At 51.8% G+C, this 23,483-nt stretch overlaps 1 protein-coding gene across 3 annotated transcripts in view; it reads left to right on the forward strand.

The window, feature by feature from the left end:
• The window catches only part of LOC125622207 (fer-1-like protein 4), a 109,457-nt gene that overhangs the window by 24,250 nt on the left and 61,724 nt on the right, over positions 1-23,483 (forward strand). For all 3 annotated transcript variants that reach the window (XM_048819994.2, XM_075118861.1, XM_075118863.1), the window contains exons 9-21: positions 1,058-1,189; positions 2,189-2,251; positions 4,361-4,445; positions 6,204-6,363; positions 6,701-6,884; positions 8,303-8,489; positions 9,110-9,492; positions 13,029-13,137; positions 14,072-14,270; positions 16,967-17,087; positions 18,222-18,322; positions 18,830-18,917; positions 20,435-20,551. In XM_048819994.2, coding sequence (XP_048675951.2) covers positions 1,058-1,189; positions 2,189-2,251; positions 4,361-4,445; positions 6,204-6,363; positions 6,701-6,884; positions 8,303-8,489; positions 9,110-9,492; positions 13,029-13,137; positions 14,072-14,270; positions 16,967-17,087; positions 18,222-18,322; positions 18,830-18,917; positions 20,435-20,551 — 1,929 coding nt within the window. The remainder of the gene's footprint in view (positions 1-1,057; positions 1,190-2,188; positions 2,252-4,360; positions 4,446-6,203; positions 6,364-6,700; positions 6,885-8,302; positions 8,490-9,109; positions 9,493-13,028; positions 13,138-14,071; positions 14,271-16,966; positions 17,088-18,221; positions 18,323-18,829; positions 18,918-20,434; positions 20,552-23,483) is intronic.

A 23,483-nucleotide genomic window follows, 5' to 3' on the forward strand; every position in this document is an offset into this window, starting at 1 on the left:
TGTGTAACAGACAGGCAGGCCGCCATTGTCTCTGCCCCTCTGCCCTCTCCAAGGAACAGTCCGGCAGTTCCTCTTTGCCACATCCCTGCTTCCTATTCCATGTTAATCACATACTGGCCTCAGCAGAGCTCTCCTTTCCTCGTCTGATGTATAAGCTCTTAAACGCCTACATTTCCAACCCCACTGGCCGGGCCCAGATGGGTGTCGATATTTCCTTTCATTGCTGGTGGGGTTTCTCCATGCGGAGGCTGAGAGTCTGTGTGAACATTCTGCACGGGATGGAACTGGTTCCAGAATGCATCCTTTGAACAGTGTGAGCCAGGATTCTTACTGGGCTATAAAGTTAGATATGAGTTTAAGGGAGATTAGAAACTGCGAACCCAATGTGGGGAGACCCATCAGCCTCTTGCTGTCTCAGCTGTTAAACAGCGCCGTGTAGTTTAATAATAACAACAGTAATCGTGCTTCTGTAGCTCTTTGCATCCTCCAAGTGCAGTGTAGATATTAACTGGCCCTCATAGCCCACCTGGCAGGGGTTTTCATTCCCATCTTAGGGACGAGCAAACAGACACACGGAGATGCCACTGTATCCCAGCAATGAACATGGCCCCAGGAGGTTACGCAGCTGGCTTGAGCCCCACTGCCACTCAGTAGTGGAACCATCACTCCCAGGCCAGCTTGACCGTGCTGCAGGGGCAGTGCCCATTTGGGCTGTAAATGTTACGGTTCTCTAACCGCTGGCTATTTTACAGTGTTTCTCTGGACACTCTAGGGAACGCCTAGAATATTAGGGGTGGAAAGGTAACTTGGATTGTCGTCTTTGATTTCCCATTTGTCCTGCTCCTCCTGAGCATCCATCACATGTCTAAGGTGGGAAGTGATGCTAATGAGCGCAGGGCATTTTAAAAAGCAGTGAAGGGTCATGGGCTAACGGGTGGGCTGTGTCTCTGGAAGAGCTGGCTGCAGGAAGGAAACAGGCGAGCTTTCCTCTCATTGGTGGCACTCCCAGCTCCTTCAAAAGGACCCGTCAGTGCATTCCTTTCCCGTCTTTCCACAGATCGGGATCAATGTCATTGAAGCCCAGAAGCTGGTGGGGGTGAACATTGACCCCTTTGTGGTGGTGAAGGTTGGAGAAGAGAAAAGGCACACAGCAACGCAAAAGTCAACGAACTGCCCCTTTTACAATGAGGTACGTGGGGTGGGCAAGGGATCTTATTGGTAGAGTGTCCAGAGCCACCTGCACAGGTCACGGTGCAAAGAAGGGACCAGGGACACTGCCGTGTGGCTGAGAGCAGGCTGTGCTGCTGTTACTCTCCACAGCCCGAGTCACAACACGAGCACTGCTTACACCCAACCAGGGTCACGTGGCGCGCACAGCCCTGCTTACCCCCAACCAGGGTCAGGCGGAGCGCACAGCCCTGCCTGTACCCAACCAGGGTCAGGCAGAGCGCACAGCCCTGCTTACCCCCAACCAGGGTCAGGCGGAGCGCACAGCCCTGCTTGTACCCAACCAGGGTCAGGCGGAGCGCACAGCCCTGCTTGTACCCAACCAGGGTCAGGCGGAGCGCACGGCCCTGCTTGTACCCAACCAGGGTCAGGCGGAGCGCACGGCCCTGCTTGTACCCAACCAGGGTCAGGCGGAGCGCACGGCCCTGCTTGTATCCAACCAGGGTCAGGCGGAGCGCACGGCCCTGCTTGTATCCAACCAGGGTCAGGCGGAGCGCACGGCCCTGCTTGTATCCAACCAGGGTCAGGCGGAGCGCACGGCCCTGCTTGTATCCAACCAGGGTCAGGCGGAGCGCACGGCCCTGCTTACCCCCAACCAGGGTCAGGCGGAGCGCGCGGCCCTGCCCGTACCCAACCAGGGTCAGGCGGAGCGCGCGGCCCTGCCCGTACCCAACCAGGGTCAGGCGGAGCGCGCGGCCCTGCCCGTACCCAACCAGGGTCAGGCGGAGCGCGCGGCCCTGCCCGTACCCAACCAGGGTCAGGCGGAGCGCGCGGCCCTGCCCGTACCCAACCAGGGTCAGGCGGAGCGCGCGGCCCTGCCCGTACCCAACCAGGGTCAGGCGGAGCGCGCGGCACCTCCACAGGTGCTGAGCCTCATTCAAGATACACTTGACATGGCTGTGTCCAATCTCGGGGTTGCGATGGGAGCACTTTGCTCAGTTTTCTCTCTCTTCTCTTGCAGTATTTTGTGTTTGAATTTCATGAACCAAGGGAAGTTTTATTTCACAGACTCATAGAGATTTCCGTAAGTATGCCCTGCTGTCCGCACCCCTTTGGGTCACATTGGCAAGAATCTGTGTAATGGCAACAACTGACATGCTGCACTGAGGTGCCGTGTGTGTGTGTTTATGGCAGCACCTTCCACCTGGAGTTCTTCAGGCTCTTGTACAAAGTTAGGGCACTTCCTCATTTTACAGGTGGGGAAATTGAGCCACAGACAAGTTAAAGCACCTGTCCAGCATCACACAGCAAGTCAGTGGAAGAGTTGGAAATAAATCTCAAGGGGTCTGACTCTCATCTCTTACTTTAGCCAGTAGACAATGCTGCCTTCCTTGTAGGTGACACAGGCTATATGTGTAGCTATAGGGCCTGCTCCAAAGCCCATTGTAACCAATAGCAGTTTGTAACCCACTTTACATCTTACGTGTTGGTACTGATTGGGCCACAGCATCCGATCACGTCGATATCCCCACTGCACGCAGTTTGTCAGTCTCCTGCTTCCATAGTGCCCCACAGGGTTACATCTGCTTGGCAAATGCCAGTTGTAATTTTATACCGTTAAGCTATTTCAGCACAACTGTTCGTAGGGGTTCCCTAACCCTCCAGCTGAGACTGACCCAAGGGAGAGTTCCTCCCCAGCCTTGACTGAGCCCCCAAGGGAGAACCAAGCGCCCCTTCCTCACAGTAAAATATCAGGAGAAATGTGCCCAGATTCTTTCCCCCAGTTCATTTTTCCATTTCCGGCTATACTTACTTGTCGCAGTGTAGTTGTAGCCGTGTCGGTCCCAGGATATTAGACAAGGAGGGTGAGGTAATAGATTTATTGGACCAACTTCTGTTGGGGAGAGAAAAGCTGTCGAGCCACACAGAGCTCTTCCTCTGGTCCAGGAAAGGTCACGGGGCACTCTACCTTGAATGGGTCCTAGAATATGAGCTAACTAATTCTGCCAAACAATCGGTTCCACCTGGCATGTAGCTGTGACACCCGGAGAACCTCTCCCAGACCTGAGGAAAAGCTTATAAAAGATATTACCTCACCCACTTTGTCTCTTGGAGAGGAGTTGACATTTTGTAGCAGTTTTGCTCCCCCTAGTAAGGGCATGAGCTGCTCTCAGTCCCAGTCAGATGGAGATTGAAGCCAGTGGTTCCCATTGCCTGTCCCCTGGCCTGCAGAGGGGTGTAACATGCTGGTGGGAAGGAGGGGCTTTCTGACTCGGCCACCCTGGCACGTGTATAAATGCCAGCGCAAGGGAAAGGCAGGGGAGAATCAGGCCCTTGAAAGACTCTGGGGCCTGAAGCTCAGAAGACTCACCTGAGGCTCTTTATAATAAGAGGGTTAAAAGCAGCACCTATTCGTTGAAACGTAGGCTGGAGACCAGAGATGCTAGTTCTTCTTCCACTGCAGCCTGCTGCCCTCCAACCGTGGCCAAGCAGGGCACCCCTTCCCTAAAGGAATGTGCTCAGCCCTGTCACGAAGGAGAGGCCAGCCTGGCTTGGCACCGGAGTGATGCCATCCCAGCTCAGGCCTCCTCCTGGCCGTGGATTAAGAGGTTGGCTCAGTTCAGTCCAGGCCTTGGCCCATGGGTAGGAGTGCAGTCAGTTCAGGCACATGAAAAGTCAACGTGGGCCTCACTGGGCCTGCAGTTGTTGGGGAGGTCAGCCTGGCTTGAGCCTGGGCCCGCACATGAGAGCGGGGTTGGCACGGTTCAGGCCTCAGGCGGGTCTGGGCACCTGCAGCAGCTTGTCTAGGGCCCAGGGGAGAAGTCAGCTTGGCTCAGGCCTTGGCCTGGGCTCCTTGGGTGGTCGGTCTGGTGTGGGCCTTGGCTCAGGAGAGGGTCAGTTTGGACATGAGGGAAAGGTTGGCTGGTTTGGGCCTTTGATCCAGTCCAGTGGGGAGACTGGCCTAATGTCTGGGGGAGGTCACTCAGCTTCTGGGCAGCATGTGTGTCTCACCTGTTCTGTGCCACCGACAAGCATGCAGCCATCTGTGCCAATGAAGCGGAGCTCTGCTTGCAGGATCCTTCTGTTCGTAGCAGCCTGTCCCCTCTGCCCATTCCTCTCTGAGCAGCTGCACTCCGCCCTGTTGACAGCCGTGCCGTTCAGCGGCTGAAATGCATTTGTGTGTTATGTGCAGGTTTTTCATTCAAAGACGATCCCGTTCCTGGGAACACGCATAGGAACATTCAAAATCGACACAGAGACAGTGTACAGCCAGCCAGGTACAGTGTGCAGAGCCTTGGGGCTGCTGCTCTCGCTTCCCTGTTTTATCCCTCCACATTGTTTGAGGGGCACCATTTCAGATTTTTTTTGGGGGGGAGGGGAACTTTAACCATGATTCTAGGGGCTGCTTGGGCACCTGAAAAATCTTGTTTTTTTTGCAGATAATAACTTAGAAATTATTATCTGATAGGAGCACTGTATCAAATTCCTATATAAAGAAAGAAAATTAAATAAATATTAGACCCACTCAGCTGTAATACTAAAATGTTCTGACATCTTGTGTCAATTCACCTAAGGGACACTGGTTAGGTTTAAAATTTTAATGTACATTTTTACTTTGTTACTAACTCTTGAATATAACAATTGAACCAGTTGCAGAAAAATCTAGATGACTTTCTATCACTTTTTTGCAGTTCACCAAAAGCTTGGGATAGATCATTTAAATTTTGGAAATGTCCTGCTAGGCCAAGGCCCCGTGAGTTTATGCTGCACCTGCCTGGGGCTCTAGGGGTGTTACCCCACTGCAAATAATAGCCTAGAATCTGACACTTCCAGGTCACTTTCACTGCACTGCCAATCCCAAATGTTCAAAAATCATGAATCAGGCTCACCAAACATCATGAGATTGGCTTAAAAGTGAGATTATGTAAAAATAATAGATGGGGTGGTCTTTTTCTTTGCCTTCTGCTTTTTGAGCCTTTAGGGTGCACTGGGGTCACATTTTGAAGCTTTCTCCACAGCCCCGAGGGCTAGAACCTTCATTTTTCTTTAAGAATGAAGGCTGAAATCACCACATCTCCACTTGACTCCAGCAGCTGGGGCTTTAAGGAAAGCAATAATTATCCTGAGACTCATGGCAAAATCATGAGAGTTGACAACACTGCACTTCAGTTTAAAGGCGAGTGACTTTCCAGAAGGCTCCGAAACACAACACTCCAGTGACTGAGTGGCGGTTCTCACAGGAGAATATTTAAAACCAAACACCAAGAAAATTCCACATTTTAAATTTGAGAGAAAAATTGAGACTTCTGAGGCATCTCAGGGCCACTGGAGGCAGGAAAGGAAAATAAACAGGCACAGGAGCTCTGGGCAGCTCTTCCTCTTGAAAGAAAGTTGGAGGGTCAAATCTTCTAGTCTTTAATTAAGTAAAACTTCTATTTCCATCAGCGCCTCAATAACTATGCTTCACATAGGTGCTGACTGCGTGGGTGCTCCAGACCTGGGAAAAAATGGTGGGTGCTGAGCACCCCCTGGCAGTCCCCCTATCAGCTCCCCCACTAACCCCCCAGTGTTTGCTGCCCGCAAGCGGGCCCCACTGATCAGCACCTCCCCTGCCTCCTGCCCGCCACGATCAGCTGTTTTGCAGCTGCAGGAAGCTTTGGGAGGGAGAGGAAGGAGTGAGGGTGGGGTGTGTTGGGAGAAGGGGGCGGGAAGTGGCAGGGCGGGGGGGCGGAGCAGTGGTGGGAAGAGGTGGAGTTGGGTGGGGCCTGGGAGGAAAGGGTGGAGTGGGGGCAGGGTCTGTGGTGGAGCACCCCCCAGGACATTGGAAAGTCAACGCCTGTGACACTTCATACTTAAATATCTGAGCCATTTTATCCAGGATTACCCATCTTAAACCCGGTCGGGGTTTCCCAGGGCGCTGGTTCCAGCACAGTAGCATCTTTGATTTCAGAAGTGCAGAGCTAGAGTTTCTTGGAGAATTGGCAGTGGTGTGATTAGGAATTCGCAGCTCAGAGTCCCTGTCCTTATCTCTTTAGATCACAGGTTCTTTCAGAAGTGGGCTGTTATCAATGACCCAAAGGACACCAGGGCAGGAGTGAAAGGATTTGTGAAGTGTAACATCTCTGTCTTTGCTCGAGGTGATATAATGGGCTCCCTGCCCACTTCCTCTAGCAGCCAGAATGAGGACATTGAAAAGTAAGTCTGCAGGGCCGTCCCTAGCTATTCTGGGGCCCTATGCAGCCCCCCCCACCCCCGTGGGGTGTGTGTGTGGAGCCCCAGGCCTCCGCGGTGGGGGGAGAGGGGCTTGTTTGGGGGGGGGGCAGGGGGGAGCCACCCTCCAGCACTCACCGGTGGCGTGGCTGGGGCTGAGTCGCTGCATTTCCTGAAGCCCCTGATGCAGGCCATTGTCTGAGATAGGAGACCAGCTGAAATGGGCCCTTGGCCTAGCAGTTCCCACATTTCGTGTGTTCTTGGGCTTTGTCTTGCTGTGGTGATTTACTGTGACCAGTAGAACAATGATTATTTCTTCTAGGAACTTGCTGCTGCCTAAAAGAGTCCCAGCTGAGAGACCGTGGGCCAAAATCTGCATCAAGATTTACCGAGCCGAGGGCCTGCCCACCATGAGTGCTGGAATCATGGGGGGGTTCTCAAAGATTGTGGGCGAGAAGAAAGTTTTCATTGATCCATATGTGCAGGTCTCATTTGCTGGGCAACAGGTAAGTCTCTGCTTGGGCATTTGGGCCTCTGTATTCCACCGGGAGGCCTGGGCAGACCCTCTGGTTTCTGAATGTTAAGCCCCACATCACTGTCGTCTGTGCAGTTGAGCCATTATTTCAGAAATGCATATGAATAGATGTAGGGAGCATATTGAAACTTGGAGAAACAGTCTGCGCCAATCAGAGCTTGGATAAGCATATGGTTAGCAGCAGCATGAGCCAGTAATAAAGCAGGAAAGTCATGTAATTAGGGAGAATCTGAGCCTGCATAGGTTCATTGTGGAGAGGAGCTGTCGATGAGATACTGATGCCGCAGCCCAGACTCTGAGGACCTCCTGTCCCAGCCTGTTGTGATAGTCCAGGTGGCTTGGCTATCAGACCTAGACAGACACAGACGTTTCTAGAACTCCTCACACTGCTGAGTATAGGAAAAAGCTCAAAAGAAATCCCAAGGATGAAATCACACGGACTGTTCCATGTCTGGCTCCCTTGGGTGTGTTCCATGGTGTCTGGATGCATTGAAACTGCCCAGCCAGCTCCGTCCTGTACAGCCCCAGTCTCTGTCCCGCAGAGCCTGACGTGACTGCTGTTCCACCCTGTGACTCTGTCCTGCCCTGAGGCCTGGAGCCTTTGTTAATCAGTCACATGGTTGCGCAGCTTTTCCCTCACACCTGTCGTGTGGTGCAGAGTCCTCCGGAAATGCTTCGCTCCTGTTAAACCCGGAGGCTGATTACAAGGTGCACGAGAGGACAGGAGCTGCAGTCCACCCAGCTTTGAAGCTAGCGCTCTCCTGTTGTGCACAGCTCTAAATACAGGCTAGGTAAGAGAGGTGCAGTCTGGAAGAGCAGCTCCATTGCTTTTCTTATAAACTGAGTCATTTGATCTAAGGTTAGTGGGACAATAAACACGGGGCCTTTGTATAGCTGCTCTTCGGAGCAGGACAGCACCTGAGGACATGACATTTACTTCTCCCCCATTTTACATCTTCTTTCTCCTACCCCTCCAGGACAAGCCACCCCTCTCCCCCTCCCCTTAACTCCACATGGCAAGGCTGGCTCTGGCCATTAGAGGGCTGGAGCCCTTCCGCGTGGACCCTTGCTCAGCTGTGAGTGCTCCTGCCTGAGCCTGGCCTGCATGTGGTCCAGTACGCTGAGCTCCCCCATGCTCAGCTTCTGCAGCTGGCTGAGGGTGGTTTATGCAGCATCTGTGCCCTGGCGGCTGCTGCCACTCACCAGTGTTTTAGAATGACTCTCCTCGCATTTGCAATGAGGTCAGAACAGAGCCACACACTAATGGGGAATCCAGATTTTCCCAGAATGCCTCAGTGATTTCTCTTGAACTTGTGGCTGGCTTTGAAGCCACTTGGAGTTCTTTAGCGGTGCACAGCTGTGCAGTTCTCATGCCTTCTTCTGCCCCAGGGGGAGACCTCGGTGGAAAATGACACTGCAGAACCAGAATGGAACGAGCAGATCAGCTTCATTGAGATGTTCCCTCCTCTTGCCAGAAAAATAAAAATCCAACTGTTAGACGATGCAAACATTGGGGACGTGGCGCTCGCTACGCACTTCATTGACTTGCAGCAGATATCTGATCCTGGGAGGAATGGTGAGGAACCCGCCTCTGTCCTGTCCCCTGCCATGGAGCTATCTGGGCAGCACCTCGAGTGTCAAATATGATTCTGCTCCCCCATCCCCGCTCCATGTACCTGCCACAGTCATGTATGCCTCTATCTGTGGGGTACACCCAGGTCTGTCTGTCCTGAAGTGCCCAGGTCTGTTAGGGGGTGGGGGGTGGGTCTGTCTGTGGTGAACCACCCATATCTGTCTGTGAGTGGGCTGTCTGTGGCGAACAGCCCTTGACTGTCTGTGGGTGGGCTGTCTGTCTGTGGTGAACTGCCCAGGTCTGTCTGTGGGGAGGTATCTATCTGTGCTGAACAACCCTTGTTTGTCTGTGGGTGGGGTGTCTGTGGGGATATGCCCATGTCCATCGGTGGTGAACAGCCCAGGTCTGTCTAGGTGGAGTGTCTGTCTGTGGGTGGGGTGTCTGTCTATGGGGATATGCCCATGTCAGTGTGTGTGTGGGATGTCTGTCTGTGGTGAACCGCCCAGGTCTGTCAGTGGGTGGGATGTCTGTCTGTCTCTGGAGGTGTACCTCTCTCTGGAGGTGTACCTGCCAGTGAAGGCAAATCCTGAACCATTTGATTGCAAGCATTTGTGTCCCTGCAGGCTTTAACCCCACCTTTGGCCCAGCCTGGGTGAATCTGTATGGCTCTCCCCAGAACTCAGCTCTGCGGGATGTCCACAAGGATCTGAATGAGGGCCTGGGGGAGGGCATATTCTATCGTGGCCGCATCCTCCTAGCCATTTCTATGGAGATTTTCAGCAGCCCCAGCGCAGTAGATGGCAAGAGCAAGGAGCTTCTGAGGGGCACCCTGAGCAAACTGACACTGAACAAGAAGAAGAAGAGTAAAAAGGCCAAGGAGAAATCCAAGGCCAGCACCAAAGAGCAGAGCCAGAGGCGAGATGGGGACGAGGCTGGCAGCCCCGAGGAGGCAGAGCAGCCCAGCGAGGTCACTGTGGAGGTGGAGGAGCTCCATCCGCTCCCAGAGGTGGGCGCTCCAGGGACTGATGGGCCATTCTGAGGGAGGGGCCAGGGAAGGGGCCAGGAACTTCAGGTTTACACACCGGCTGAGAGCTGTGTGTAAACATGCTGGCGCCGGAGTAACTAGTAACTCACACCTGCTGTTCTTGCAGTGCCACTCGGAGTGTACACGTATGTGGGATGAGAAGGGCCCCAAATGAAGAGACCCAAGCTAAAATACAGAGGGGCCCTTCCTAAGCCAAGGGAGTGTGTGCTGTGGAAGCTGCAGGTGTGCCTTGCGGCTGGGTCCATTACTGTGGAGCGCTTCGGCTACCGGCGCTGATTTTTCCTTTTCCCCGGGGTGCTCAATCCCCCTTCGCCCGATGCCCCGCCCCCATGCCGCCCCTTTCCCTCAAGGCCCTGCCCGCACACCACCTCCTCCCGCCCCCACTCTGCTCCCTCCCCGAGGCCCCTGCCCACCCGCCACTCTCCACCCTCCCGCAAGCCCCTAACCGAGCCGCCCTGCAGCGGTTCGGCAGCAGCGCGATGCCCCCATCAGCTGAAGAGCGAGGCTGGGGCACAGCTGTGGCTGCTGGGTGCGGAGCACCACTATCTTTTCCTGCGGATGCTCCAGCCCCTGAGCACCCCCCACGGAGTCGGCACATCTGGCTTTGGCGGAGGCCAGTCCCGTGTCTGCATCTCTGATGCTCTGCTTTTAGAAACTGAGCTCTGGCTGCCCGTTGCAGGCAGGGCCCTCTGGAGGCCTTTCACTGACAGAAAGCCAGTGCAGTAACTGAATATTTGCATTGGGACTGGGCGCAATAGGCAAGGCCCCTGCCCCCAACACAGAGTGTTCTCCTGAGCTTACCTCCCGCTCGCTAAACCCTTGTCATTGCTGGAACCTACACACCTGCCGCTCTGTGGGAAGCTGGTGGAGTGAATGCAGGACAGGTTGCTCAGGGCACTCAGTCCGCTGGGCCATGCTCCCACTGCGACCAGCAGAGCAGCCCTGCCACGCGCCCTGGCAATTGCCGTTCTGGAGCCTCTGTGTCAGCGGGGTGGGTGAGGCTGCTATGAGCTCAGCACAGGGTAAATCTGGATTTGTGCTGGAAATGGCCCACCTGTTGATCACTTTAGATAAGCTATTACCAGCAGGACAGTGGGGTGGGAGGAGGTATTGTTTCATGATTTCTGTGTGTATATAAAGTCTGCTGCAGTTTCCACGGTAAACATCTGATGAAGTGAGCTGTAGCTCACGAAAGCTCATGCTCAAATAAATTGGTTAGTCTCTAAGGTGCCACAAGTACTCCTTTTCTTTTTGGTAAATAAAGTTGTAACTCAGAGGAAAGGGGACCCCTGGAACCCGGGGGACAAGGGGCCTCAGTGCTGGCCCCTCCCCCACCCTAGGGACCCTCACCACTGGCCCGGACGATCATTGTACACACCCTCTGTCACCTATTTTGTGAACTTCTAATAGGCTTCCCTCTTCTAAGAAGCATCATTTCCATCCTGCCCGCCCTCAGCCTGAGCCAGCCAGCTGCTATCTAGCTCCATGTCTCCATCAAGCGCTGGGGAAGTAGGGAAGCCTCCTTCTGGCTCAGTGACATGAGGAGAGAGTGCTGAGTCCATCAGTAGTTGTCAAGATTCCTTCCCCACTCTGAACTCTAGGGTACAGATGTGGGGACCTGCATGAAAGACCCCCTAAGCTTATTCTTACTAGCTTAGGTTAAAAACTTCCCCAAGGTACAAACTTTGCCTTGTCCTTGAACCCTATGCTGCCACCACCAAGCGTGTTAAACAAAGAACAGGGAAAGACCCCACTTGGAGACGTCTTCCCCCCCAAAATATCCCCCCAAGCCCTACACCCCCTTTCCTCGAGAAGGCTTGATAAAAATCCCCACCAATTTGTACAGGTGAACGCAGACCCAAACCCTTGGATCTTAAGAACAATGAAAAAGCATTCAGTTTCTTAAAAGAAGAATTTTAATCGAAGAAAAAGTAAAAAGAATCACCTCTGTAAAATCAGGATGGTAAATACCTTACAGGGTAATCAGATTCAAAACATAGAGAAGCCCTCTACACAAAACCTTAAGTTACAAAAAGACACAAAAACAGGAATATACATTCAATTCAGCACAGCGTATTTTACCAGCCATTAAACAAAAGGAAACTTCACACATGTTCTAGCTAGATTGCTTGCTAACTTAACAGAAGTTCTGAGTCTGCATTCCTGGTCTGTTCCCAGCAAAGGCATCACACAGACAGACAAACCCTTTGGTTCCGCCCCATCCAGATTTGAAAGTATCTTGTCTCCTCATTGGTCATTTGGGTCAGGTGCCAGAGAGGTTATCTTAGCTTCTTAACCCTTTACAGGTGAAAGAGTTTTGCCTCTGGCCAGGAGGGATTTGATAGCACTGTCTACAGAAAGGTGGCTACCCTTCCCTGTATATTCATGACAGTCATGTACTGGCACCTTAGCCTTTAGACCCTCTCGGGCTTCCCCTGTGGCGTCACATGAGCACTGAACCAGGGGATGGCCAGGCCTGAGCTCTGGGAGATAGAGCGATTGCTCTGCCACAGCCTCAGGGATCGTAGAATCATAGGAGCGGAAGGGACCTCAAGAGGTCGTCTAGTCCAGTCCCCTGCACTCATGGCAGGACTAAGTATTATCCAGACCATCCCTGAGACGTGTCTCTCTAACCTGCTTTTAAACATCCCCAATGACAGAGATTCCACAACCTCCCTAGGCAATTTATTCCAGTGCTTAACCACCCTGACAGTTAGGAAGTTTTTCCTAATGTCCAACCCAAACTGCCCTTGCTACAATTTAAGCCAATTGCTTCTTGTCCTGTCCTCAGAGGTTAAGGAGGACATTTTTTCTCCCTTCTCCCTGTAATAACCTGTTATGTACTTGAAAATTGTTATCATGTCCCCTCTCAGCCCTCTCTTCTCCAGACTAAACAAACCCAGTTTTTTCAATCTTCCCTCATAGGTCATATTTTCTAGACCTTTAATCATTTTTGTTGCTCTTCTCTGGACTTTCTCCAGTTTGTCCACATCTTTCCTGAAATGTGGCACCCAGAACTGGAAACAATACTCCAGTTGAGGCCTAATCAGCGCGGAGTAGAGTGGAAGAATTACTTCTTGTCTTGCTTACAACACTCCTGCATCCCAGAATGATGTTCACTTTTTTGCAACAGTCCCAGAATGATGTTAAGCTGACTGGTCTGTAATTCCCCAGTTTATCCTTATTTCCCTTTTTCTAGATGGACACTATATTTGTCCTTTTCTAGTCCTCTGGAATCTCTCCCGTCTTCCATGACTTTTCAAAGATAACTGGTGACACCATTCTGCAGCAGCTCTTTCCTCTCTGCCGGGTCCTGCTAGTCAAGGCAGCCACTCCTCGTGGCCCATGAGATGCAGGTGCTGCTGTGTGAGGGCCATGTCAGCCCTAGGCCCGAGACCCAGTAACCATTCTCAGACCTCAGGGCCCGCTGCTCTGCCTAGGATTATTTTTGACATGACCCCTGTGACTGTTGGACTGATTGGTGTCTCCTTGTTTAGAACTCGCTGGGAGTGAAGGAAGAATTCCTCCTCTACGCTGCCTTCTTTGAGGTGACTATGATGGACCCCTCCATAGGCTCCAAGCCAGTCCATTTTGAGATCTCAATAGGTAAATGTTTCTGATGCTCCTGTTTTCTTGAATTAGAAGGAACAAAATGAAAATATTTTTGAGACTCATCAAAATATATTAATTCCCAGCCAGATTAGTTCACAGTTCTGGCTATAAAGTGTCCTAACAGGTACACAAAACTGCACAACATGAATGTCACAGCTAAAAGCACCCTCGAGGTTACAGGGTAGAAATTCCTGGTGCAGCTTACGGAGATAAATATTCTAGCTACCTCAGGCCTTTTCAAAATGGATTAGAGATTGTCCAAATTCCCGGGGAACATTCCAGAGTTAGGGTTTCAGCGTGGGGGACACAGTCAGGATGGGAGTAGGGGAGAGGGATGGTGAGAAGGGACTGCAGAATAAGGGAGGGGAGCAGGAGGGGGAAATAGGGGAGTGGAGGGAGAGGGAGAGAGAGCGGCTGAGAAGCTCAATGGTTGTGGAGTGATGCCAGACAGCTGAGGGCATCAGAGGGATGGGGCAACTGGGGAAACAACCCATGGAAAAAGATTTTTTTTTTAAAAGTCCAAAGTCCCAAACTTCGGAGTTAAGTGAATGATGAGGCTAGGAAGCTGCAAAGGCTCCTGCCAGGTTCTGCTGCTGCTTCCCACATGGAGTGGGTTGGGTGGGAGAAGGAAGGGAAGCTGCTGAGCTGGGTTGGGTCCTTCTGAGTCTAGTGAGAGTGTCAGGGGGCCAAAAGCCTCCCTATAGTAAAACTGTGAACTCTGAAGAGTCTAGGAGGAGTGCATGTCTGGCCATCCAGAGTCTCCAGCTTGTATGCACCATATTCTGATGGCTGGACTTTAAGGCACTTCTAATGTCAGGAACACTGGCACTTGCTTCTAGTTCTCCAGTGGCTGGACAGTAGCAGTCTGTCACCTCTAGGCTACGGCAGATATTTAGTTTAAAATATGAACAATACATGTATTTGCAAGGGAACTATGGGAAAGCTGAAGAGGTTGTGACCAAAATGCCTAAGAAAGGTGTGAAAGGAGAAGGGCCTGAAGACAAACAGCCTTTGCTGGATCCCAGTTCAGACGAGGAGCTGGATATTGAAGTTATGGCCCCGAGTCCAAGTTTACAGAATAAATCCATGACAGAAAGCCAAAGGCCAGAGCCTACCGAATATGACAGGTGAGTCCTCTTCATGGTGCTCGCTCACGTCAGCCCCTTTGCAAAGGTGCTTTGGACTCTTATTCATCCCATAAGGCATTAACAGGTACATGGATGTGGATGGTAGGGCTCATAGTTGATCATGTTCCACCTAGCCAGCGAGATTCTCTAGTGAATCAGTAGGAGTTGGGGGCTCCTCACTTCCATTGATTTGAATGAACGTTTGGGGCCTAAGTGCTTTGGATCCCCCAGCCCTAGATGCCATACGTAGATAGCTAAAGGCCACTCTCCCCAGGAGAGCAGAGGTTCTGCCTATGGTGGCAGAAATGCCATGCTGGGTACATTGAGTGTTCAGCATCTCAAATGCCGGATATGAAGTGTTCCAACTGAGGGTGGGAATGGAGGATTGTGGTGCGTCTCTGGTACAGGAAATCCTCCCGAATGGTCAGGGAGATGATTGCTATGGGACAAAAGACAGCTCTTCTAATCTGGTTTTGGAGCTGTCTAGGCACCAGTGTCAGTTGAGCCTTCACCCCAGAGGGGGTTCAGACCAGCTGACTGCCATAGACACCAGGAGGAACTCAGTCGCGTTCCCACTTCTCCTGGCCTCATGGGGCTATTCTCCCATTTTATTGGGTGGGTTAGGCCATCTTAGACTCCACTGAGCTTCATCCTGTTCTGTTGAGGCTCCTTTTACTTGTTTGGTATGGCAGAGGACAAATCTTTTGTCTCAAACTGTGTTCATCCTGCGATGGCACAATGTCCATGAGAGAGGAGAATGCTCAGTGCCTTTTCTGCTGCAGGGAGAGACACAGCCTTGAGCATTGCTCTGCATGCTGGGGCTTCACCATCTGCACGCTGCACTTTAGAGAGCAACTCCAAACCCCAGCTGGTGGAAGTGCTCATGCAGCCCTCCTCCTGCCTACGGGATTTTCTGTTGGGGGTTCAAGACTGGTGCCAGAGTCTAGTGTCAGTGGCCAGACAAGCTTGACCCCCAAAGAAGGTTCAGTGTCTAGGGTCTTGATGAAGTCATCGTGTAAGACAAGTTCCAGCTATGAGGGTCATTCCAGGCTGCCCTGGAGGAGTTCTTTGACGTCCCCTGTTGGGGTTCTTGTGGCACCTTAGAGACTAACCATGAAAGCTCATGCTCAAATAAATTGGTTAGTCTCTAAGGTGCCACAGTACTCCTTTTCTTTTTGCGAATACAGACTAACACGGCTGTTACTCTGAAACCTGTTGGGGTTGGCTCTGCCATAAGCACTGCATCAGCCCTTGCATCCAGCCCATATGGCAGGATCTCTGAGCTAGATTCATAAAGGTACTTCAGCTCCTTGATCATGAACTTAGGTGCCTAAGTCCCAGTTTTAGACTCCACTGAGGTCCACAAAACCCCCACTGAACCCTGTAGGATCTAAACTCACTCGGTGCCTAAGTCTTCGGGGTAAAAGTTCCATTGGCACCTGTGTTTCTGTCTCTGGGTGTGCACACTGGTGCCTCCCTTTAGGCATTCGGACACCTGTCTCCTGCCGAAGCCCAGAGCAATCCATGAATCTGAGAAGATAAGTTTTTGCCCGTGGGGCCTGATATGTGGGGGTTACTCAGAGGTCACCTGCTGGGTCGGGTCCCATGCAAAATCTGCCTAGAGGAGGTGCCTAACTTTGTAGTTAGGGCAGTCACCTGGGATATGGGCAACCCAGGTTCAATTGCCCTGTCTGCTGAAGCAGGGGGAAAACGAGGTCTGAACATGGGTCCCACCCCGCTCAGGGGTCAGTTATGGGTTATTCTCATGTGGGGCGCTCCTTAATCTCTCCTGTTGATGTTATTCCACTGGGCATTATAAAATCACTGGAGGGGGGACTGAACGCTGGGTCTCCCACCTCACATGGGTGCCCTGGCCACTGGGCTATAGAGTCATTCTCTCTCTCGCTCTGGCCCAGTGACGCTAAGGATTTGTCCCCAGTGGAACAGCTTCACAGGAGAGACTGACAGAGCCCCGCATCAGATGATTCCACAGCACAGAGGTTAGAGCAGCCCCCTGAGCACCAGAAGACCGCGGTTCAAATCCTTTTATCCCCTCTGGTGGGTCTCCCACATCCTGCGCGAGTGCTCTAATCACTGGGCTAAACGTTATCACGTGGTGGCGCCCGTCCTCCTCGGCTGTTCTGTGTGGACTTAGGCTCCTACCTGATTCATTCTCACAAGAAACGCCCTGGGCACCTGGGGCGACCTGACGTCCCAGATCTGGATCACAGAGAGGAGCTTCCCTGCAGCCTGGACTTAGGCACTTCTCTCTCTGAGCGGGATGGGGCTCAGCACTTACTCCTATAGCTGGCATCTTCCACTGGTTAGTCCAAGCAGCTCCTGCCTAGCATACTGGCTGCTGTGAATGGCATTCTAAGGCACCTGTTTCTCCCCAGGCATTATACAGGGAGCCCAGGTGCCTGATTCAGGCTTTGTGGATCCCAGTATGTTCCTGTGATTTTCTAGGCACCTGAGAGCTCGGCGCTGCAATGCTCAGCGTCACCACGCCTACGTCCCTTGTGAATCTGGGCCTCTGTTCTCAGCACTGTGCTGCTTTCTTGGAGCTAAGGCCGCAGCAGCAGAGCCATGCATCCCATGGCTTGGTTCCCCAAAGCGACTGACATGTATTCGGGTGGCTCTGAGGCTGCTTCAGTCTCTCAGTGTGCGTTGTAACCTGCTCTGCCTCCTGCTCTTAGTTCGTACAGCTGCCTGCCCATGCTGCATGAGAAGCCCTGTGTGTATGTCTGGAGCTATTGGGAAGATCACACCTGGAGGCTCTACAATTCCAACTGGATTGTCAAAATAGCAGAGCGCCTGGTAAAGTATCGCAGTGACTGGGAGACCCCACTGCTTCCCCTCGCACTGCTTCCTCCTGTCGCTGTTTCTTGGGCTTACTGATTTCTTTGAGGTTTATTTTTAGCAATTTTTGAGTTTTACGTAGATGTCCAATATTTGGGGGTGTTTGGGGCTTTCTCTTTGTATCTCACATACGTGACTCCTGGCAATAGCGTCTACCGAGAGTGCAGTCTCTTTGTGAAGTTCTGCAGTGTGCTTTAACAGAGCACTTCTTCAAACAGCACTACGTTAAAGTGCACTAGGCAGACTTCAGTGTGCACAAGCAGGTTCTACACGGGCCAATTAATGAGCCACAGGTTGCTGTAGTCAAGCTTTTAGATACAAATAACCATTTCTGGTGTTTTCCCAGTGTTCATTGGAAAAACACTGGTTTCATTTTTTTTCAGGGTATTTCATTGGTGTTTATCAGTTAAAACAGAAAATCAGAAGCCCAAAGCATGTGTCGTTAATCTGTCAGGAGTTTAATACCCTCCTCCCCCACTGCAGTCAGGGCCTCTTGCAGGATTGAGCCCTGACTGCTCACGTGCATTTGATCATGAAAAGTACAGCATGTGCAATATTGAGATGGTGGGAGCTGGATGAGCTGTTCCATGGTCTTTCACATTCTCTTTCTCTGCGTGCGAGCAGTCTGCCATCTTTGGAAACGTGCTGCATTGTTGTGTTTTGTGATACAGGTTCTTTGGGGGAGCTGTTGCGAACCACAAAGGAACTTGTTTTCAGCCTTAATTTCTCTAATTGGAGTCAATACTTAGGGCACAGTTGCTTCCTGGGAACTGGGCATTGGTGTTTGGGCTGAGAAATCTGAAAGAGCCATTTGTGACCATATGTGCCATTTGTGACCACTTCTGTTCCAGGACTGGTTTATAGAGTGTAAATATAACAAGTAACACTCATATACCTGGTTTCCATATCACTGATTCTCCTCCAACAGGAAGCTGACCTGCAAGGCCCTAACATTTGCTACCTCTTGGCAAAGGGGCCCCAAGGTTATTTTAGGCAAATTTTTCGGGGACATGACACGAAGGCACTCCTCTCCCTGCTGCATGTCTGCACTTGCACCCAGGGATAATGTGAACATGGCGCTTGTCTCAACAGGAACATGGACTGTATGACGTGGAGACACTCCTGAGGAGGCCAAAATCTAAAGCAGAAGACAGACTCAAGCAGGTGCTGGAGGAGTTTGTGGCTGGATGCAGGTTAATGAGTCTCTGCTTCCTTTGGTTTCTTTCTGAACTCTTTATTTGCATGTCAGTGAATGTTCCCGGACACCACACTCTCCCCAGACCTCGCCCAGCCTGTTCTGCCCTAGTCACAGGTGTAGGCCAAAACCCATAATTTTTCAATCACAGTTAGAGGTGTATTGAAATGTCCCAGAACTAGGAATCAGATCACACCTAGCTCCAGATTAACTGGTTGGGAACCTAGTGTGACCAACTATGGAGGATACAGTCCTGGTGAGTTCTAGGTAATCATCGGTGTCTTTAAGAACTGAAGGTTGGATTCACAAGGTCCTGTTTAATGCACAACTCAAATGCTGCTAAGGGCTGTTGGTGGCTGGAGAAGGAAAAGCTGTTCAGAGGGAGGGGGAATGTTAGTGGTTTCCCTTGAAATGCATTAGGTTCATGTTTTTGGAGCCGTGCCCTGCCTGAGGGATGTGGAGAGCGTGGTCCTGGCTCAGGGCTCAAGGCTCTCTCTAATCACAGGCAGTATTCACTGAATGTGGAGAAAAAACCAATGACACGTCCAAACAACCTTGACAGATGTCGGCTGAAATCCCTGACACACAATATTGTAAGTGGGGTAGGGTCTGTGGAGTTGAGGGAGGGAGGGGCTTTGGGTGGTCACTGGCTCTGAGAGGAGTTTGGGGAGGGGGACAAGGTGGAATTGCCATCATGGGAGATGTTTAGTGCCTGTTCTGCTGGATCTGAAGGAACTGTCTGTCTGCATGGCCATTGTTATGTGCCCATCACCGCAGCCTCCTTCTTGCTGCTCCTGCAGCTGGATCCTTGGTGCAGTTCTGCACAGGTGTGTGGGTCTGCCCACCTGGAGCGCCCTCGAGACTGATGGGGCTTGGCTTTCTGGAGCAGCTTGCAGGATCGAGACCTTAGTCAGTAAAACTGGGCTACTGCCTGTCTGCAGGAGGCTGTCCCTTTACCTGCCCAACTCAAGATAATCCCTGAGTAAGCTGCTAAGCCTCATTCTGTGCCCTGAAGGGTGGCCACCTTGCAGAGAGGGGTGGTTCTAATGCCAAAGGCTCTCTGTGACAGTAGCTAATAGAGTCTGTGGATACCGCCCCTGTCACTCCCCACTCGCTCAATAGGAGCAGGCGTCCATCTCCCCACGGATCCTGTCCTGGGTAGGGGCTGGCCCCAGATGCTTTAGAGGAAGTTGTCAGGCTCCCCACAAGGGCAGTTCTTCAATAAGCAGCCCCAGAGGCAGTTTGTTCTGTGGTTGGTTTATGCCCCGATGTTATCCTAGTCCATGTGACTCACACACGTAAACATCTGGGTCCTGTGTGTCCTCGTGCGACCCAGCCCAGATTCCGGAGGGCTCTGGAATCAGCCCCTGGAAAGGCCCTGGAAAGGGGAGCCAGGGTAGCTCCTGCAGCTGGCAAAGGCCTCGGGAAGCATGCCAAGGGGAATGTGAGCGGTGAGGGCCCCATGACTGCCCCCCTGCTTCTTCACACACTTGCCCTCATCCTGCCCTCCTGCATGTCCATGAAGAAACCCGTTGCTCACCTTGCACCTGCCCAGGGAGATTCCACTCCCCCCTTGCCCAGGGAGGGTTCCCCCTGCCCACCCCAGCCCCTGCTGCTGTGCCTGTCATACTGACATTCTGCAAGCTCTGCTGCCTCAGGAGTCCCCAAACCCTAGTGAAAATGCAGCCCCCACAGCCTTTCAAATATTCATTGCTTTTACACTGTCCTGCCCCACTCAGCTCGGCTGGGCAATGTGGGGCTGGGTTCCTGGGTGCGGCTCAGCGACAGGCTCAGTGTGGGGGTGTGGCTGGGCCGTGTGGGGCTGGGTTTCAGTGACAGGCTCAGTGTTGCTGATAAATTGCTGGAAGTTGGTGGTGGTGATGGTTTCGAGGAGACCTGTCCCTGCTCCGTGGCTGCTCCCTGCCCGCTGGGAGCCGTAGGGCCGGTGAGAACTGTGCTGGAGATGGACCCCAGGCTTGGGTCCACCCCGCTGAGCGCAGCTCCTCAGGCAGGCCTCGATGTGACCACATGGCCTCGGGATGCTGGTGTCTCCGGCCTCGGTGGGCGTCAGGCGCGCTGCAGGCGTGTGACGGGCGTGCTTGGTGTTCAGATCCTGTATGCGAAGCAGGGGCTCCGCGTGAGGAGGCGGCTGACTCGAGCCAACGTGAAGGAGAAAGTGAATGATGCAAAGAGAATCCTAGGGAAGCTGCGCTCCCTGGCTAAAGAGGTACAATGTGCGCTGGCCGGAACCCCGGGCACCCCCCACTTCTGGGCGGGCAGGCGAGGGGGGCCAGGCCCCCGCTGGCTGCGTGAGTGGAGACCAGGCTCTCCTTCTCCACACCCGCATGGATGGGCGGGGGCTGGGCTCCCTCTTTCCCAGTTGGGAGGGTGGGGGCTGGACTCTCTCCCTCGCCAAGCAGGTGGCCTCCCTACTCTGAATTATTTTTTCCGATTGTAAACACTCCTGTGAGCTTGCGGTCAGTGCCAGCGAGAGCCCAGGCAGCTGTGGCCATGCCTGCTCCCAGGAGTAGCTGGACCCTCACCCAGAGATGGTATTGTTAGATTGTATTACACTGATCAGCCACCAGGTGGCACTGTGTGCCACAGACCTTATTGACGCTCGCAACAGCCATTCCTGGCAGTGCATTAGTGTCTGAAGGTGAACACATCCCTGGTGCACCTCTGGGGGTAGGAAGCTCTGTGGCCCATCCGTATCTGGCACAAGAGCCTGACATGCTTGTAGCAGCCCTGTAACCTGCTCTGTCCAAGGTGTATGTGATAGAAGATGATAGAATAAATGGTTCTAAGTGATGGAGAAATAGTGGATCTGCTGGGATTTGTGAGCAGAACCTAATGATCCCTGGCCTATATGTGACATTGCTGCTGTCTGTCCCTGCCTGGCCTGGTCTGACACACAGTCAAATCTCAGCCATTTGGCAGCAGGGCGCTTGAACAGGGAGACAATCTCCAGTTCTGCTGTCTCAGGGTCTCTCCCCCGGAGGAGCCGTGTTGAGCACATTCTGCAAATTCAGAGCTTTCATTTAAAACAATTCTGTTTCTTTTTCTGTAGCAGAAATGTGGGCCTTTCTATATTCAAAGTTTTCTCACAGTTTAGTTTTAATCAGTTTACAAAACTAATTCATTAAACCGGTGAAAACGTAGTGTGGATACTCTTTACAAATTTGCGGATGATACTAAACTGGGAGGAGTGGTAGATACGCTGGAGGGCAGGGATAGGATACAGAGGGACCTAGACAAATTGGAGGATTGGGCCAAAAGAAATCTGATGAGGTTCAATAAGGATAAGTGCAGGGTCCTGCACTTAGGACGGAAGAACCCAATGCACAGCTACAGACTAGGGACCGAATGGCTAGGCAGCAGTTCTGCGGAAAAGGACCTAGGGGTGACAGTGGACGAGAAGCTGGATATGAGTCAACAGTGTGACCTTGTTGCCAAGAAGGCCAGTGGCATTTTGGGATGTATAAGTAGGGGCATAGCGAGCAGATCGAGGGACGTGATCGTCCCCCACTATTCGACATTGGTGAGGCCTCATCTGGAGTACTGTGTCCAGTTTTGGGCCCCACACTACAAGAAGGATGTGGATAAATTGGAGAGAGTCCAGCGAAGGGCAACAAAAATGATTAGGGGTCTGGAACACATGACCTATGAGGAGAGGCTGAGGGAACTGGGATTGTTTAGTCTGCAGAAGAGAAGAATGAGGGGGGATTTGATAGCTGCTTTCAACTACCTGAGAGGTGGTTCCAGAGAGGATGGTTCTAGACTATTCTCAGTGGTAGAAGAGGACAGGACAAGGAGTAATGGTCTCAAGTTGCAGTGGGGGAGGTTTAGGTTGGATATTAGGAAAAACTTTTTCACTAGGAGGGTGGTGAAACACTGGAATGCGTTACCTCGGGAGGTGGTAGAATCTCCTTCCTTAGAAGTTTTTAAGGTCAGGCTTGACAAAGCCCTGGCTGGGATGATTTAATTGGGGATTGGTCCTGCTTTGAGCAGGGGGTTGGACTAGATGACCTCCTGAGGTCCCTTCCAACCCTGATATTCTAAGATTCTATGATTCTTAATTGGATTAAAACCAGATCTGCCTCAATGTAAGCCTTAATTGATTCTTTACTGAATTAAACTAAATTCATATAAACTAGGATTAATTTGGGTTGTGTGTGTCCCTGGTGGGTATTGCATGGGTTTAACTCCCTTGGTTTGGATTCGCACCTTCAGTGATATGGATGTAGCTTTGAACACAGACAAGGTCTGCCTCTTCGCAGTGTTAACTAATGAGATGCTGCCCTGTTAATCCAGCCAGTAGAGAGCTGTTCCCAGCCAGCAATGAGACAAAGGCAGGAATTTACTTCCCCCCTTTCCTTACCTCAATGAGATGTGAACTTCAGCACCTGTCAAAGCCATCTAAGTGCTAGCACCAAGCACTGTCTGTCAACCTACAAACGGACTAATTTCTTAAAACCGATGTAATTATTTCTGTGCCGGTTTGCGTGTGGACACTAATTTCAGAATAAAAGGGGCTAAAGTCAATTTAGCAAAGGGAACTTTAATTGCTTTTATTCTGAAATTAGTGTCCACACACAAACTGGCGCCAAACTAACTACATCGGTTTTAATTCACACACTTTTCGTTGTTTCATGCAAGTTTTTGCATAGACCACACTGCTGAGGCAACCCTTTAATTGTCTGTTTTTCTTTAAAGTGTCCACGGAGGAAAGAACTAGTGTGTCCTCCTTGTGTTTCCCTCTGAGGAGTGAAAAAAACCTGGAAGATTTTTTTTTAAAAGGTTGTGGTTTTTATGTTAGAACTGTCCATAAAAGGCTGGAACCTGAGCAATTAAGAGGGGGAAGAGGTTTTTTTAGTTAGTGTTTAAAAAAACCTCTCTTCTTTGTTTGTCTCCATAGTTGCCCTGGTGCCCCACTCTGGGCCTGTGCCATACGTTTACCCCGTACAGTTTTGCACTGCGGTGACCGCACAGAACACATTGTCTTAATGTAACCTTCCTGCTAGGTGGTGTCAGCAGCAACAAGGGCCAGATTCAATATCTAGGGGTTCCTCTTCACATTGCAGAACAGAACCGGCTCGAGCCCCGACCCAGAAATCTGGGAAAATTACCCTCCCCCACACCCCCGGCATCTCTGAAAG

The sequence above is a fragment of the Caretta caretta genome, chromosome 13 (genome assembly GCF_965140235.1).
Source record: "Caretta caretta isolate rCarCar2 chromosome 13, rCarCar1.hap1, whole genome shotgun sequence".
Lineage (NCBI taxonomy): Eukaryota > Metazoa > Chordata > Testudines > Cheloniidae > Caretta > Caretta caretta.